The sequence below is a fragment of the Phyllobates terribilis genome, unplaced genomic scaffold (assembly GCF_046119375.1).
Source record: "Phyllobates terribilis strain yellow unplaced genomic scaffold, ASM4611937v1 Scaffold_4__5_contigs__length_816908805, whole genome shotgun sequence".
Lineage (NCBI taxonomy): Eukaryota > Metazoa > Chordata > Amphibia > Anura > Dendrobatidae > Phyllobates > Phyllobates terribilis.
In genome coordinates, this window is record NW_027362764.1 from 464,530,329 (window position 1) to 464,548,278 (window position 17,950).

Sequence of the window (17,950 nt, forward strand, 5' to 3'; positions counted from 1 at the left end):
TTGTGCCTGTGTATGAAGTTTTTTTGCGGCGTTTTGGATATCTGTAATGCTCTTTAAGCTCATGGGAAAGCCAAATTAGATACAGAGTAATTCCCTGCATTAGTCATTTCAGGGGGCTCTGGCATGAAATCAATGTTTTTATTTAGGCATAAAACTTCAGCAGTGTAAGGGTTAAAAGCCAGTATTAAACCAAGTAGTGGATGCCATTTTAGAACGCGGCTTTATCCAGCCATCTGCAGTTCAGGGTTATTTATGCTCCAATTACTTTTTGCATGCGACGGGTGGGGGGGGATCTTTTTTCATGATGGCAGAGAAGAAAAAAACAGCTTCACAAAGAGGAAAGGGATGAATGAGAACTGTTCTGCGATGCTGGGACCGGAGCACAGGATGAGCCACTTATTCAAATGGTGCTGAATCGCTCAGATCCCAGGCCTGCGACAACAAATCCCTACAGCTTTGACATTTCATTTACATCTCATGAAAACCTTCCTATTTCAAGGGTCATAGAAATGTCAGCAGAGCTCTCCGCTTACACCTCACACCATGCTGGCCAATAACTGGAAAACCGGGTATTCGGCAAAGCAATATAATGCAATGTGACATTTAAAGAGAATCAAGAGGTACAAATGGTTATTATGTAATGAGCCCCCGAAACAAGCCACACACTGTACTTCAATGTAGAAAAGATATTCGAGTCTATTGTACGGGATTAACAGGTTTGGAGTGTAGCAGGATACATTCACTTTCCATGCAGCTACTTTCCTAACAGACATACTAATGTGCTAGGGGTTCATTAGGAAACATTGGGGAATTAAAAATCTCATTCTAGTGTAATGTGACAGCGTCAGTGTACATGCAGTAGGATAGAGGTGGACATTACACAGATATTCGGATATTTTACAAGTTTTACATAGGATATTGTACAAGGTGAGTGCGCATGAATGGAGCTGTTAGTGTATGGATAATAAAATGGGATGTCTAATAAAATTAGAGGGTTTGTTACCCTTTAAAGATTATTTTCCCAAAGGATTATGGATTAAAAACAAAACAACAAAAACTGAGCTCTTTTCACCCTCCAAGGGTCCAGCGCGGCCTGTTGCCATTGCTCTGGTCTTTGTTAATTGGCAGCTTCGGTGACATCACATTGACAGCACTGCAGCTGAGCTCAGTCATTTGCAATAGCGCTGTCGACGTGATGTCACTCCGGCAGCCGATAAACACCAGTGCAATGTCGAGAGGCAGTGCTGGTCCCAAGGGGGGAGAGCTGGGTTTGTGTGTTTTTTGCCCCTGAGCATCTGTGAAAGCGATCTTTGAATTGGCAGTATGGTTGGCTCAGTGGTTAGCACTACTGCCGCCTTGCAGTGCTGGGGTCCTAGCGTACTCAGATGTCCTCTAACACTCCATAGACGTACTGAGAGAGAAATTAGAAGAAAAAAAAATATTTGTGGTGTATTACATGCAGGTTTTCTAAAATCACCTGCAATGAATTTTAACCCTTTATAGTAGAAATTAAATTTAGTATCAAGAGATGATAAAAGCTCTCAGTCATACCATCGCCATTTGCACAGATCCTGAAGGGAGAATGCTCCATAAACACTGAACATTGTAAATGAACATTTATAAGGCTTATTTGGGGTGTAAGGATCTCCTAATGAGATTTGTTTACCTCTGTGATAATTGCCTTATGCCGCTTCACGCGTTTCAGTTCTTCATCACAGCTAACAGTGTAATCCTTGGATAGGTTGAGTGGCTTCCCGTCTCTGCAGAGAACTGTTTGGCATTTGCCCACGTTGGCAGAGGTCAGTGTGAAACAGCCTCCGGGGTCCATCGGATCATGCTTTATGTGGCATAGAACGGCAGAGCCTCCAAGCTTCTGTCCAGCAGTGCCCAGCTTCCTACAATAAAAAGTGAATTTGTTTTGATAAATTGTATTAGCAATAATGCTTCTCCTGAGAAGGAACAAGACTTTTGAGGTAATTTTGTGAGGGAGGCGTAGATCTATCTATCGATATATACATCTCTATACACACTCTCTCTCTGGAACACGTGTATGTCTGTTTGCGCTCTAGACCTATACAACCAGTTGGATCATTTCGTTTCTCTCCTCCAAGTCCTCTATTTTGCAGTCTCCATAGACCTGGCATTTCCTATTGATCCTGGAGTGTTTCAATGGAAGTCTTATGTCTATAGAGAGCTACAGCCAAACACTATTGAGACACCTGTCGGACCAGAGCGATGTCTGCTGTGCTTGAGTTTGTACATGAGATGGTACAAGGGCATACACAAGTCAGAATATGGACCCAACCTATTGGGTAGATGGCCAGCAGGAGTCAATATGCTGTCCAAGGACAGAGAACAATTATTTTAAATTTGCCATAAAAATAGGCTTCTAAAAAGATACAAAATGAATACTGAGAAGACAATGATGGCTTATAACACGCACACTTATCGCCGTTAGCTTTACCTCTGCATTACGAGGAAGGTGTTCCCCATGTATTCCTCCTCGCTCTTTGTTTTTTGCAACTCATCAGCTAAAATATCACACATGGTGCACTGAAGCAAACTGGGCACTTCTACGTTGCGTTCGCCATCAAACACACCATATACTGCTTCACGGTTATCACAGAAATTGTTGACCAAGAGGGAAGCTACACACAGCCTGGAAAAGAGGGAAAATGGGATTAAATGTAGCACATATTGAACATAACTGTGCACAAAAGAGCAAAGCGCAAAGATAAAGAATCAATAAAAAGGGGAGAAGGGAGGAGTACTTATGCAAGAATAAAAGTTGCAGAGACGGGTCCTGTGGGAAAAAGCCTGTGTGGAAGTTTGGGCAGGTGGCAGACAAGTGGTTAACATTCCTGATAGATGACATCACTCCTGCAGACACTTGAAAGCAAAACCTTTCAGCCACCAATGAATGCGATGAAATGTGGGACCCTACTGGCTGAAGTGGTGTTCAATGCTGAGCTGTGAAGGCAGCCCGCATCACTTACAGCCGTCTCCTAGCAACCGCAGCCAACAAAGGCCGAGGGGAAAGGACAGGATGCAGTGTGACGTTGCGGCTGGGCCGCTTTTAAAGTCCTCATCTCAAGTTTCACGTGAGAAACTATTTCTGCCACGCACAGTGAATGACAGTCTCAGTCACTTAGCAGGCATAAACGCCCCTACACCTCACCTGATCTATAGCTATATTCTAATAAACCCAGGACTTACTTATTCTTCATTCCCGAAGCCTCCGTGTATCCATGGCTCCATACAGCAGGCGCCCCCGAGGCTTCACTGGCCGAGAATCCACATGACGGCTGGTCCACTTTAAAACATCGAATGTTACTGCTATAGAAAAAAACATCAGATTGTCAGAAAGGGACAGATTTCACTCTGCAATGAAACATGTTAGGCCTGAATATGCTCAGGATCTCTGATACTAAAGATTGGTTTAGTATATTTGTGGTCTTAAATCTGATCATAATTCAGAAAGCAGATAATTTTTCATCTGTATCGTCATCCATATAGCGTCTGTTTTATACATCAGCAGTTAGTAAAAGTTACAAGAACAAATGTACTTTACCATGTTAAAGAACTGCTATGCATCTGAAAAATGGGATGCTGTAGGGCTGATCTGATTTTTTTTTGCACACCCATAGACTTGAATAGACAAGTCTCATCCAAAAATCGTAAGACACTACTGCATGCTGCAATTTTTGTCAAGTGAAGTCACTACATAAAAAAAACCCCACTCATCTGAACAGTCCTCTTGAATTACATTGGTCCGAGAGCTGTCAATGAAGCAGACATCACATGAACTGAAAATACGCAGCCTCATCTATGGCACGTTCACTCCACTTCTGTGCTATACTGCAGAGTTCAGACAACTAGGGCACGTTTTGGGTATAACTAATAAGCAATCCCCAGCACGTCACCACTGTCACTAAACACTGTTCAAAAGGGCCATTTCGACTCCGAAGGGTCGTAAACGTGTCACGTGTGGGCAAAGCTTTTCAGGAATCTAGTACCCAAATTTGTAACTTGCAACACAGATAAGTATGCACCACATCAAATTCTGAACATTGTCCTGTTCTCGGGCATTGCTGTTTATCTAGATAGGAATCCATATGAGACCTATATCATATGTGAATATGGGTGCTACATGACCCGAGAGTGGAAACACTGGGCTCTTAGAGTCCCTGTACACAATAGAATTAGAGAAATAAATGCCCCCCCACACCATTGCTGACCCACTGCCAAACCGCTCATGCTGAAGGATGTTGCAGGCAGCAGATCGCTCTCCACGGCTTCTCCAGACTCTGTCACATGTGCTCAGTGTGAACCTGCTTCCATCTGTGAAGAGCACAGGGCGCCAGTGGCGACTTTGCCAATCCTGGTGTTCTGTGGCATTTCTTTGGAGGGCCGCACAGCCCTCCATGTGCTCGCCAGAGGTAGCCTGACTGCCATTAGGTACTGAGATGAGATCCTCAGAACCCTTGTGAGACCATATGCTGGTGCGGTTGGCCCTGGGTTCCTCCTAATGCAGGGCAATGCCAGACCTCATGTGGCTGGAGTGTGTCAGCAGTTCCTGCAAGATGAAGGCATTGAAGCAATGGACTGGGCCGCCCGTTCCCCAGACCTGAATCCGATTGAGCACATCTGGGACATCATGTCTCGCTCCATCCACCTACGTCACGTTGCACCACAGACTGTCCAGGAGTTGGCGGATGCTTTAGACCAGGTCTGGGAGGAGATCCAACAGGAGACCATCCGCAACCTCATCAGGAGCATGCCCAGGCGTTGTAGGGAGGTCATACAGGCACATGGAGGCCACACACAATACTGAGCCTCATTTTGACTTGTTTTAAGGACATTACATCAAAGTTGGATCAGCCTGTAGTGTGTTTTTCCACTTTACTTTTGGGTGTGACTCCAAATCCAGGCCTCCATTGGTTAATAAATTTGATTTCCATTGATGATTTTTGTGTGATTTTGAGGTCAGCACATTCAACTTTGTACAGAACAAAGTATTCAATGAGAATATTTCATTCATTCAGATCTAGGATGTGTTATTTGAGTGTTCCCTTTATATACACTGCTCAAAAAAATAATCTCTCACACACGGCTGTAAACTGGATGACATCTGACAGAATATGCAATCAGAGCGTGTGTAAAGCAAGACATCCGGTCTGCACGTTACACAGCAGTATGAGACCTACAGTGGAAAATTCCATGACTAAGACTACTCACTTGAGCAGCTCCAGGGTTTTGTGGTCCAGAAGGAGCCGTGCGTTGCCAGTCAGGTCCAGTTCTTGCAATTTGGGGGGGAGGTTCTCAGGTAAAGTTATTTCAGACAGTTCATTGCAGCTCAAGTCCACACACTGTAGAGAAGAGGAGTAGGTTACACCATAAACATATAGCCATGTCTTGGCCTTATGAAATCTTTTGATTTAAGGCTTGGTTGCTCAATAGGAGAAACTCCTCGATCCTGAACTCTAATTTAAGTAGTCTATCACAATATCTGATAGTCTGGGCAAGTGACCAACGGCCTTCATACACCCAGTACTTTACACTAGCATTCTCCGGTTATATGAGGATATGCAGGGACTCCTTAACGGGTCAGCTAAACAAGAAATACTGTTTCAAATTACATCTCACAGTTAAAATCTACATAAAGTATGTTAAACTTTGCTAATAGTTTTATTTCTATATCTGGATATGTAGCAATGTGTTTCTCCTCTTCACCCTGAAGGCAAATTACTGCTGCTGGAAGTGCACCGTGGGGACTAGAGCTGCCCATGCCCTTTAGAAAGCTGTGGGCTCCCTACCACACACATACATGCATGCTCGGCCAATTATGCTGGCCACACACAAGATGGCTACTGGTCAAACAGTTGATCGTCTGACAGCTTTTTCTTCCGACACCATACACATGAGTGCTTGGCTCAGCTGAGTATTCATGTGCTTCAAAGGGACTGTCAGCACAGCATGACTGTTCAAACCAAGTGGAGGAACTTCGTGCATCATGGCGGGGCCAAACATTTAAATGCACCTTCCCACCTGCTTGGTTTGCCTCTATCTCCATCCCCCACTCTTTGACAGCTCTGGCTTTACAGAGCCAGAAAAGGGCAGAGATAGATGGACAACAAACATAAGTTGGGGAAGAGTTGGGAGCCCCCCCATATGCATTAGTCAGTTGGTACCACCAAATCGTTAAGTATGGCCAACTGCAATATAATATGAATGGGGGCCTTTAGCCACTACTAGACAACTCGGAGCTGCGATTTATTTCCCTGAAGGACAAAATGACCAGGCATGTTGACATCCAACAGCCCAATCGCCCCTCCCACCGACATCTGCTATTGGAAGGAAAGTTGGGACACCCTAATACACATTAGATGGTCATCCAGTGCCATGGATATCAGTGAAAGGTCGGTTACTGTTATTCGCTCACAAGAGCACCAGCAGAAAGCAACAGAAATTAATTGTGAAAACAAAATAAAACCAATATTGTTATTTTCACTTCTACATGAAGAATTGGCCATAGCTATAGTCCCTGTAGCAGGAATGGATGGACATGTATATAAATTATGTTGAATACTGGAAGATTGAATCGTTTGACATTAATTACAGCACAGGTACAATAAATAATTCCCATTACCTTATGTCTGGGGTATACATTTGCCCAGTTCATATTTTCTCACTTAGGAGCAGAGCCATAATAAAATGTATACCATAGCACAAATTAGTTTTTATCTGCTAGTTTTTGGTTTCTCTCTACGATAAGACCGATTCACTGGGGTTATCGAAATCTTACTCCAACCTTGCATTTAATTATGCCCCACACTTGGTTCATGCACGGTTTCAGTGAACACAAGAGGAAAGCAATTACAATTTTTACCTAAAAACAGTGGTGGATTTCAGCCTGACACGGGAGCGCTGAATCTTTACACAACCCCTGCAGGTTTTCTATTTGGTAAAAAAAAATAGACTTCACAGAAGCGACTTTTCCCCCCAGTAGAAAAAGCAGATGGATACATTAAAGTACTCTGCTTCACAATATTAGCTGCAAAGAGCTTGTAGCCTGCAGCTGTTGCTTACATTATGTGAAAGGAAGCAAAGTGAGGGAAGCAGCTTTGAGAACTGACCTTGGACAAAGCAAGAGAGCACTGGTCTCCGGTAAGTACTGGAGCCTGAATGCAGAGAAACTAGTACAAAATATCCAAATACTAGTGATATTAAACCGTAGTATCTCCAGGGGGCTCATTTGCCTGAGAATCAGACTACATATTATTGCAATCAAAGACTGTCTGTGAATAAGATTGCAAAGCAAATCATGGGTAACGGCTTGGCAGGTTATCCCATTTTGGGCACCCATCTTAAACATACGATTTAAACAATTGAGTGAAAGGCATCACAACAGCATCTATAGATGCAGCAAGCAATTAACTTACAGAAGCTGCATTAATAAAAAAGCATGCTACTTTAATATTAAAAGTGGTATTTTGAAGTTATCCCCTATACAAGGAAGGAGTAGGGGATAATTTTCCAATTGTTGTATGTCCGACCACTGGGACTCCCACCAATTCTGAGAACCATCGCTCTGAACAGATCTCTGAATGGTGCAGAGTTCGATCATGAACAGTGCTGCTCTATTCATTCTTATGGGAGTGCCGAAGTCGAGTGCGGCTATCTCAGCTGGTCCCATTAAGATTGAATGGTGCAGCAATGCATATGATTGACCACAGCTCCAATCACAAAGATCTCTTCAGAGGCATAAGTAGGCATCCCAGAGGTTGGACCCCCAGTGATAGGGAAGTTACCGGCTATCCAGATGGAGGATAACTGTCAAACTTAAGAATACCCCGTTTAAGCCAATAAAATAGCTGTACTGCAGCATTATATGTTGGTAGTGTAGCCTTGGCTTCGGTCAATTTAATGCTTTCTACAATGGTAGTCTAAAATTTTAAAGCGTACATCTGAAAAAATTACCAAAACAAGTGTTCTGGGCACTATTTCAAAAGGTGCAGAAGCTTCGCTTTGGACAATTTGTACTTATCTGAAAGGTCCCTTGAAAATAAGAAGATCATGTATTCCAAAGAGATCAACTGTAAATTGTGGAAAAACGCAGCAGTGATTGTTCAGTTTCCCCAAAGCATCACCATAGAGTAAAGAAAGGATTAAAGCAGTGTCCAGCCACCTCAAGAGGCTGAGAGTAATGCCGGACAGGGCTATAAACACTCTCTGTAATGTTCTCTAATCTGGACAAAAAGATCCTAAACAGGGGACCCCTTTCTCCTAAGGCCAGGTTCACATTACAGTCGGGCCACAAGTTTGCAGCTTTGTCAGAGCTTCTGTCTGAAACGCTAAAAAACGGGATTAGGTCTTCGACTCTAATGGAGCCAATTCATTGTAATGAGGCTGATTGAGTCCCTTTGTGTTCTTTTTTGCATCTGTTCAGGCAGGGTCCATCCATTTAGGTAGTCTACCATCATCTGCATGTTGAATTACTCTGTTGGGTGTCCCATCAGAATTCTGTTTTTTCAGGGCTTCAGATGGGAGCCTCGACAGGTCTACAAAACACATATCCCAAATGTAATGTCACCATAGCCTAACTCAAAACATCCTTTAAAAAGGAAAGAAAAGGAGGCAACATTTTAAGGTTTGTTTTGGTGACACTTTTTTTTTTTTTTTAAATATAGCAAAGAACCTGAAGTTCGCAATTCAACATGAATTCTCTCACTTGCTACTTCTCTAATTTTTTAGGGTCATCTAAGTGGAAAGAAGACTTACAAATATATGAGGAAAATAAAGGCATGTACTGCCGAGCTGACAATCCATCATATTGAATAGTATGGGATACTCTATGTTGGGAGCAGCACAACTAGAAAAGCTACGACATCAAGTTCTGACATAGACAAACATCACTGACCTTGATCTCTGCGAGTTGCATAACTTCAGGGAAGACTTCCAAGCAATTGGAGTGGGCAATGACAGTATGCATACGTCTGCAGTTCATGATGGTGGTTGGAATGGCTTTCAGCTTGTTCCCACTGATATCTATCTCTTCCAGCTCCTCCAGTTTGGCCATTTTACTGGAGAACAATAGTAAACACAGGAACTTAGATCTAGTTTGTTACCAGATACACTAAAAATGGGAATGTGCACACTTTATTTTATTTGTGAAAAACTCAGATTATATGAAAGTCGCAAGCTGCGCGTGACTTCCAGTGGATTCTATGGGAACACAGTTGCAGATGGCCAAAATTGAAAAAGGCATTGGATTCTTTTGTGACTGTTTCATTACGGTATTTCACAACCTCACTGACCATTATCATCATTTGCCAGTAGATGAGATGTAGCCATACAACACTACAATCTCATGTTACCATATAACCTTGGCTTAATGACTCCCATACATTTTAAATAGCCGTTGGACGAACAACTATCTTGCCCGACTCTGCTGAACACTGTTGTATTCTTGATGAGAGAGCGGATGCCAGACATCTCTGGCGGTGCTTTATCTATTAGAGAGAGGAAGATTCAGCAGTCTGAAATCAGACATGTCGAATCCTCATCTCCCCTGAAAATCCTCTGTGGGGGGCAGCCATACACATTAGACTGTTGGCCTAACTCCTCTATGCTGGTGGGTTCGGCTGATGTTAGTCTAACATGTATGGGGGAATTAAATCTCAAGCCCACTGAGATAATCCTGAGGTATGCCAGGTTAATGCACTGCATCTGAACATGAGCCATAGATCCATACATTTCACTAATGGGACATACCTTGCAGGAAAGGTCTGTAGATGATTGAAGGCCATGTGCAGGATCTTCAGGTGGGGATGTCCCGTTAGTAGAGGCACACATTTATCAGTAAGGTTATTATTGGTCACGTATAACTCTTGCAGCGAGCTCTGCGATTCTTCCGACAGACTAGCAGCAGGAAGCACTTCAAGGTTGTTGGCTGAAGCATTCAGGCATCGTAAGCTGCTCATGGAACATAAAAGTAGAAAACGTTAAAGGCAAAACGTGAAATAACTGACATGGCAGTGGCTGAGAATAGTAAGGCTACCATTGTTAAACAGGTAGGTAAATGTGAAAAAACAATCTTTGGACCTTTCAGAAAATAGCAGAAGGTAGAAACAGAGATCCACACTTTAGCTGTGCAACTACTACACATGAATGAAAAATAGTTTGGTGACATGGGCAACCGATTCAGCGAGGCATGAGTTAAAGATGTAAAGCAATTACTTTTCAGCAGGACTTCTCAACAGCTTGTTGGAACTTGCTGTACAAAATGAGCATCACGTGGGGCTCTGAACAGCTAAGTCAATGAGTGCACTGAAAGGAGAGATCTAGGCTGGCCGGTTTGCACAAGCAAGTTCTGGAGTTTTCCAAAAGAGGAGGCCCGGTGCCAAGCAATTATGGCTGACTGCAGCTATCGTGAAAGAAGAGGTGGGCAAATCCAAGTTGTATGCCCCTCATGGTGTACAGCAATAACCTCAGCTGGTTCACACAATACCAGAGCCAGAACTCCTGCACACAGGAACATCGAATTATCAAACCCACAAAGTAACATTGAACATTTAAATTGCCTCAAACAGAGTAAAGGAACACAGTGTCCTGAAGGCTTAAAATGTGAGCGTGTGCCAATTAGATGCTACACGAGAAGAGAAGACCTGACGTCCCATAGCCAATACAATAAACACATAATAGGACTACGTTTTTTGACATGGAAATAATTAATCTTGATCTGCAGACAGCAGCAGTAGAGTACAAAGTGAAGGGCCGGACTCTAGGACATTACATACCAGTGCTGGGGCTTTTGTGCACCAAGGAGGAAATACATGTGTAGAAAATGTTTTCAGATGTGGACATTTCATTGATGATGTGATCAGGGCAGGTACCACCTCTCAGCAATCACCACAAGGGGGGATATGTGCCCGTCACACACAAAATACAATGCTGCAGATGCATTATACAACATGTATTCCGTACAAGTGCAGGTCCTTCCAGGACGCGAGCTGGTCTTTGCAGTGACGCTCCGCTTTGTAAAATCTAGAGGTAGTTCCTTTGATTGGGACCTTTCTCTTTCAGCCAAAAGGAATGCCTGAACCGGACCTGCCCTAGAAGGTTTCCACAATCTGCATGAACAAGTGAACACGGAACTGCCCGTTTCTATCTGCGCTTAGTTTCTGTTTTTGGCCATAAATCATTACAGAACTTACAGCTCACAGCCCAGGGAAAGATTTAGTTCCTTGCCCTGAGTGTCTTTAAATGCCCTGACCAAAGTTAAGTGGAGTGTTGAGCCCCCTCCAACATCTTATGGTGCTCCGCATCTGGGAAAAATGTTCCACCGTTTCCATTTCTAGAAGCTACTGTCGGGCATAACATCTCCTGCATGGTGGTCAACAAGAATTTATAAGTTCTCATCTTTTTCAAATATGCAGTGATGCATCCCTCACACCAAAGTATGTCAGACCTGCTCTGTGGGGGGTGGGGGGGCAAAAGCAGTTACAAATGTCATATTGACAATTAATCTGGCGGCCCTGGAAAATAATTAAAGGGAACCAGTCACCAGAAAAAACACTATTAACCTGCAGATATGTGGTTAATCTGCAGGTTAAATAGCGTTACTAACCTGCCTGGTGCCTGCACTGGAGAAAATTAACATTATTCCCCCCTGCAGTGCTCCGGTTGCAGTCATGGGGGCGGTGCTGGTTCAGTCACCGCTGAGAATACAGAGCGGCGGCTGTAACCGTGACCCCGACCCTGCTTGCCAGCTGAGCCCCAATGCAGTGTCAGTCAGGGCCAGGTGCGCGGTTACAGCAGCCGCTCTGTATTCTCAGCGGTGACTGAACCCTCGCCGGCGGCACCCCCCATGACAAACCAGAGAGCTATTAACCTGCAGATTAACCCCATATCTGCAGGTCAATAGTGATTTTTTCTGGGGACAGTTTTTTTAAAAAAAGGACCACAGAAATATATTTCAAAACTGAATCCATGTGTCAAATAGGACATGCACAGAAGGCCCCCCATATTATACATTTAAAATGGTCTCTGTCTTTCCGCAACCAAAAAATAAGGTATGCAATATAGATATTTTTTGTATTTCCAATGGACACAAAAAATTACAATAATTTAGAACAACTTGTGGTAGGGAACTACATAAGGACAGCGTTCCAGAAGAGACACATGTGAATCTCTCTACAATGGAGTGAAGCAGTGCAAAACAGAAATGAGGGCAGAATTAGGGGAGCTCAAGGATTGTTATAAGAGCTTTAACTCTTTTTTTTTTTTTTTTTTAACAATTGACAGGTCCTTTTTAATAGACATTTGGTCAAATCATCAGGTGGGGCAAAGGTCAAGCGACCAAGGTCTAGATCTGGACATTGTAAGTATGGACCGATGATAAAACAAATGCAATGTGCCCTGCATAGAAGATTCTTGGCACATTATAGCTATGTACTAAGACTATATACCAATGGCGTTACTAATCTATCAAGAGCAATATTAAGCATGTCTGATAAGTTATCCAACAAATAGAACAAACTCCTAACGGTCAGAATAATCATTGCATTACCAAAACAAACATTATTAGCTTAAGTGTACATATAAAATGGTCATACTGTCTCCAACTGGCTTTAAGCTTATGGTCAACATTGATCATCATGCTACAGCTTACACACCGAGGAGGACGCACTGATCATCAAAGACCATAATGCTTCAGTTTACACGCAGAGGAGGTGGCTGCAGACACAGAAAACATCATGCTACAGCTTACACGCAAAGTAGGGGGCAGAGTACGCATAGACTGTTGGAGACCATCAGTCTACATGTAGAGGAGGGGGGCTGTGGAGGCAGAGACAGTCAGAGACCTTCATGCTACAGTTTACATGCAGAGGAGGGGGGCAGAGTACACATAGACCATCAGTCTACATGTAGAGGAGGGGGGCTGTGGAGGCAGAGACAGTCAGAGACCATCATGCTACAGTTTACATGCAGAGGAGGGGGGCAGAGCACGCATAGACCATCAGTCTATACACAAAGAAAAGTGCTGCAGACACAGACGCGCATGCTCCACCGCTGCTCCATTAAGTACTAAGGTTATTTACAGAGTACCAACAAGCGTCTTTATAGTCTCTCCATAGTGGGCACAGTAAAATGAGTTTTCCAGATGTCATCTGCATCACTATTTTAATTTATTTTGGAAGGATTCAGCTTCCATCACGATCAGCATGTACAGTATTTTTCGGACTAGAAGATACACTTTTTAACAAGAAAAACGCCTGCTAAAAAGTGTGTGCATCTTATAGCCCGGTGGCAGCTTCGTAAGATGGAGAACACAGACACTGCGTCCTTCCTGATCACAGAGATCTGCCCTGCCGCCTCATGCTGCACATGGATCTATGTGATCAGTGCAGAGCATGAGAGGAATCTACCGGGACCTGAAGGAAGCGGCATTAGAAGGTCTTCCGGTTGCCCTCACTTGACCTGAAAAGGTCCTTGAGTTAATGGAGTAGAAGGTCCTTCAGCAGCTCAGCCTGTGCAGCCGCCGTTCAGGTCCCATCAGGAACTGATAGATGTGATATTGTTTGTGTGTTGGTGCACATGTGCATATAGCAGAGCTGTGTGTATGTAAATGTGCATGTAGCATATAGCTGTGTGTGCACGCATGTGTGTGTAAATGAGCATGTCACAGAGTTGTGTGTGCACCCAAATATGCATGTCGCAGAGGTGTGCGTGTGTGTGTGTGTGTGTGTGTGTGTGTAAGTAAATGTACATGTAGAAGAGCTGTGTGTATAATGCACACTACAGAGAAACACTAACAGATTTATTGCCTCCCTATTTTACCCAAGTACATTAAAATTAGTGATAATGTCCCCTCCACTTTACACCAACAGGGAAGTTTTAACTAAAAGGAAAAATGTTTTTCCCCATTTTCTGCTGCCTAAACCTTGGGTGCGTCTTATGGTAAGGTGCATTTCATAGTCCAAAAAATATGGTATGTAGAGAAAAGTTTGCAACTTTTACGTGCAGGCATATAGGCCGGTGCATGCAATTCAGTTGGATTTGTCGGTTAGTGACTTTACATGATGCTTTTATACTGGAAATCAAAATCAAATACTTATTTGAATACAAATGGAAAAAAAGTCTGCAGAAATAAAAGTAAGAAAGTTATTGTAATAAACACAAGGGCATTAAACTGCATTGTAGCATGAATGCGTCTTTGATACTATTAGTTGACAGGGTTTTAAGGGGTCTGTCATCCGGATAAAGATACGAGAAGTTTTATCCTGGTAGTGGTAATGGCGATACTTTTAGTCATACCCATTACTTAGGGTTAGAACAGATTGGCTTTTTCCACTGGCTGTCTGCTTATAAATAGATGTATAGTAAAAGATAATTATACTAGGAATGAATGGAGGCATTGATACATACTGTATAATCATAGATTGCAGGAATAGGCAAGCAGCGCCTGACGAGGACAAGCTAAGCAGGACAGATCACATGCCTCCCGTCATCAAGTTCACAGGAGTCTGCAGCAACGAGAAGATGTAGAGATCCCCTGATCTAGGAGGAGACGGGGCTACCTGCATGCCGTAAAGAAGCTTAACCAATCTTCTACTTGAAAGTACATACGGGTGAATCTAGTAAAAGCCCTTTATCCACAAAGCATTCTATATCTGATAATATAAGGTTGTACACCACATGCATATTTCTAGGTTTCTTACCTCTCTGACTTCAACAATAAGTTGGGTGGGAGCTCCAGGAGTTGGTTATGCTGCACGTCGAGTATCTCAAGTTGGGTACGTTCTACACACTCAGGAAGACGATTAAGTCTATTATATCCAGCAAGTAACTTTCGCAGACCTCGAGCACAGAATATCCTAAAAAAGAAAATTTAAGAAAGGAGAACTAAGTACAAGGGACCCGACTGATCATTTAAGATTTATTGAAGTCACTTTGTTTTAGTCTTGTGGTATTTACTAACTTTGTGAAAAATCATCCAACATGGCGCACACGGTTCATGAATTTGTCGCAAAATCAAAAATGCTCTTTATTTTCGTCTTCAACCAGTTTTTGCTACTTTTTACACAACCAAAAGTCGCAAATCCTGTAAAAAGCTCCAAAATTGCACCAAATTGAATTCTCCTCGACTTCCCCCTTACTCCGGGGAATGGGGTTGAAGTGAGATGCGCCATATTATATATATATATATAAAAAAAAAAAAAAAAAAAAAAAAAGAAGTCACATTTTATGAATGTCTAAAACATCTGGATAAACAAAGATGTAAAGGAAAAACAGCAAGACTTAAAATAGGAAGACCACTTAAAGTGGTCCAAGACATGGAGAAAATAAATGTAGCAGAAATACTAAAGCCACTAAAAAGGAGCAAATATTCAAGAAAACTGGAGAAACGGCAATGATGCATCAAAACAAAGATCTTTTAGGTAGAAAGGGGAGGATTTAGTCTTATTTCAATATGACTTGACTGGTACATACTTAGGATGATTACATTTTAAACAACCTTTAAGGGGTTATTCGGGACTAAGAACTAACAGGCAGGCAGTGGCTAACTTCCTGCCTGTTGTGCCCAGCGCCATTCTCTGACAAGCTCCGAGCGGTCACTGATCGCTCCTGCCAGCGAGTCTGCTGCTTCCGGTGACGTCACATTGACAAAGAAGCAGCTTTTATTTCGCTCTGCTCTCTTGAAGGGGCATCTCTGCCGATGTCATGATAATTGATAGCTGGATCCCCATTGTATAACTGCAGGAAGCTGGCTGTCAAGCATTACGTCAGCAGTCACTCACTGTCAACACAGCAGCCATTAAGAGGAAGAGCTGCCCTGCTGATCTAAAGCAGGATAATTGCCGGCAGAAGAGGTCCGTGACCATTCTGAGCCGGCGCCGGGCAGAACAGAGAAGTAGTTAGCGACTACCTGCCTGTCAGTTCTTAGCCCAATAAGTAAAAATCCAAGAAAACCCCTTTAAGCAAGTCATTGTTTTTCAAAAGTAGACATAACTTGTGAAAGCTAATAGATCCAACTACCATTCACTTCATACAGCAAGATCACTAGAATCATATCATATACATTAAATCTAGCATATCGTAATCCTATTCTACATAGAGTCTGCCAGGAATCACGTCAGTACAAGCAGATTACGGAAATGTGTAAAATTCCCCCAGTGCTGTAGAGTAGGCTTAGGCACCAATCTGCCCAATACTGATCCTATGAAGATTAAGAGGATCATTGCTGGGAAGAATGTGACAGCCAAGGACCAGTCTGTGTATGTGACCATTATCTGTGGGTAATGAAGCTGCAGGACCTGGCTGGTGGCCGCCAGTTAAAAGACAATGGACTCCCGCAGTCAGTTTACATTTCTTTCTAGTGTAAACAGCCATACATTAGGATTTTTATATAATGTAAGATCAGTAATTCAATTCGTGTTCATTACAACTCAGAATTTCATGTATTTATAGGGCAATTGTAATGAGCGCTGGGAATAATTACAAATCTATATTGGTACATGTAGACGCTTCTTATAGCCATATTGTTGCTCCATAAGGCCCTTTAAACTCTACACAACCAGGAGTTATTCTATTTGTTTTTTTTTTTGCAAATTTTTTTTATAATACTTTTCCTCCAAGTGCCATAGTTCCAGTGTTAAGTGACAAAATTCATTTTACCATTAAACGTACTGGAAAAACAGGGAAAAAAATACAAATGCATTGAAAAAGCTTAAGAAATGCAATTCCACAATTGTTTTTACGGTGCTCATTAGCGTTAAAAAAAATTACCTTTTCCACAGGTAGGGGTGTGGGGTATTATGTATACAGTGGCATGTAAAAGTTTGGGTACCCCTGGTCAAAATTACTGTTGTTATTGTGAACAGTTAAGTTGAACATTAAATGATGTTTGAAAGGCCTAAAGTTAAAGATGACACATTTCCATTGTATTTTAGGAAAACACACACCTCAAAAAAATAAAGGGAACACTTAAAACACAATGTAACTCTGCGTCAATCACACTTCTGTGAAATCAACCTGTCCAGTTATGAAGCAACACTGATTGTGAATCAATTTCTCCTGCTGTTGTGCAAATGGAACAGACAACAGGTAGAAATGATAGACAATTAGCAAGATACCCCTTATAAAGGAGAGGTTCTGCAGGTGTTGACCACAGACCATTTCTCATCCTTTTTGGCTGTTGGCTTGGGCACTTTGCATTTTGTCATTGTTCTCACCCCTAGAGGTACAGTAGTATGAGGCGGTGTCTACAACCCACAGAAGTTGCTCAGGTAGTGCAGCTCATCCAAGATGGCACATCAATGTGAGCTGTGACAAGAAAGGTAGCTGTGTCTGTCACCACAGTGTCCAGAGCATGGAGAAGATACCAGGAGACAGGCCAATACACCAGGAGACGTGGAGGGCAACAACCAGCATCAGGACCGCAATCTCCTCCTTTGTGCAAGGAGGAACAGGAAGAGCAGTGCCAAAACCCAGCAAAATGACCCGCAGCAGACCACTAACATCCATGTGTCTGCTCAAACTGTCAGAAGCAGACTCCATGAGGGTGGTATGAGGGCCCGACATCCACAATTGGGTGTTGTGCTTAGAGCCAACACCATACAGGGAGATTGGCATTCGCCAGAGAACACCGAGATTGGCAGATTTTACATTGGCGCGTTGTGCTCTTCACGGTTGAGAGCAAGATCAGAGTGAGCATATGTGACAGACGTGACAGTCTGCAGACGCTATGGAGAACATTCTGCCGCATACAACATGCTCCAGCATGATCAGTTTGGCAGTGGGTCAGTAATTGTGTGTGGAGGAATTTTTTGGGAGGGCCGCACAGCCCTCCATGTGCTAGCCAGAGGTACCCGACTGCCATTAAGTACCGGGATGAGATCCTCAGACCCATTGTGAGACCATACGCAGGTGCAGTGGGCCCTGGGTT

The 17,950-nt window shown here is 42.9% G+C and overlaps 1 protein-coding gene across 1 annotated transcript in view; it reads right to left on the bottom strand.

Annotated features, from left to right (window-relative positions):
- PHLPP1 (PH domain and leucine rich repeat protein phosphatase 1) overlaps positions 1-17,950 on the bottom strand; it is a 97,803-nt gene that overhangs the window by 2,585 nt on the left and 77,268 nt on the right. Inside the window, exons 10-16 of the mRNA XM_073678661.1 lie at positions 14,724-14,879; positions 9,775-9,975; positions 8,921-9,083; positions 5,239-5,369; positions 3,217-3,336; positions 2,465-2,659; positions 1,667-1,895 (exon numbers count right to left, since the gene is read on the bottom strand). Of these exons, the coding sequence (XP_073534762.1) occupies positions 1,667-1,895; positions 2,465-2,659; positions 3,217-3,336; positions 5,239-5,369; positions 8,921-9,083; positions 9,775-9,975; positions 14,724-14,879 (1,195 nt within the window). The remainder of the gene's footprint in view (positions 1-1,666; positions 1,896-2,464; positions 2,660-3,216; positions 3,337-5,238; positions 5,370-8,920; positions 9,084-9,774; positions 9,976-14,723; positions 14,880-17,950) is intronic.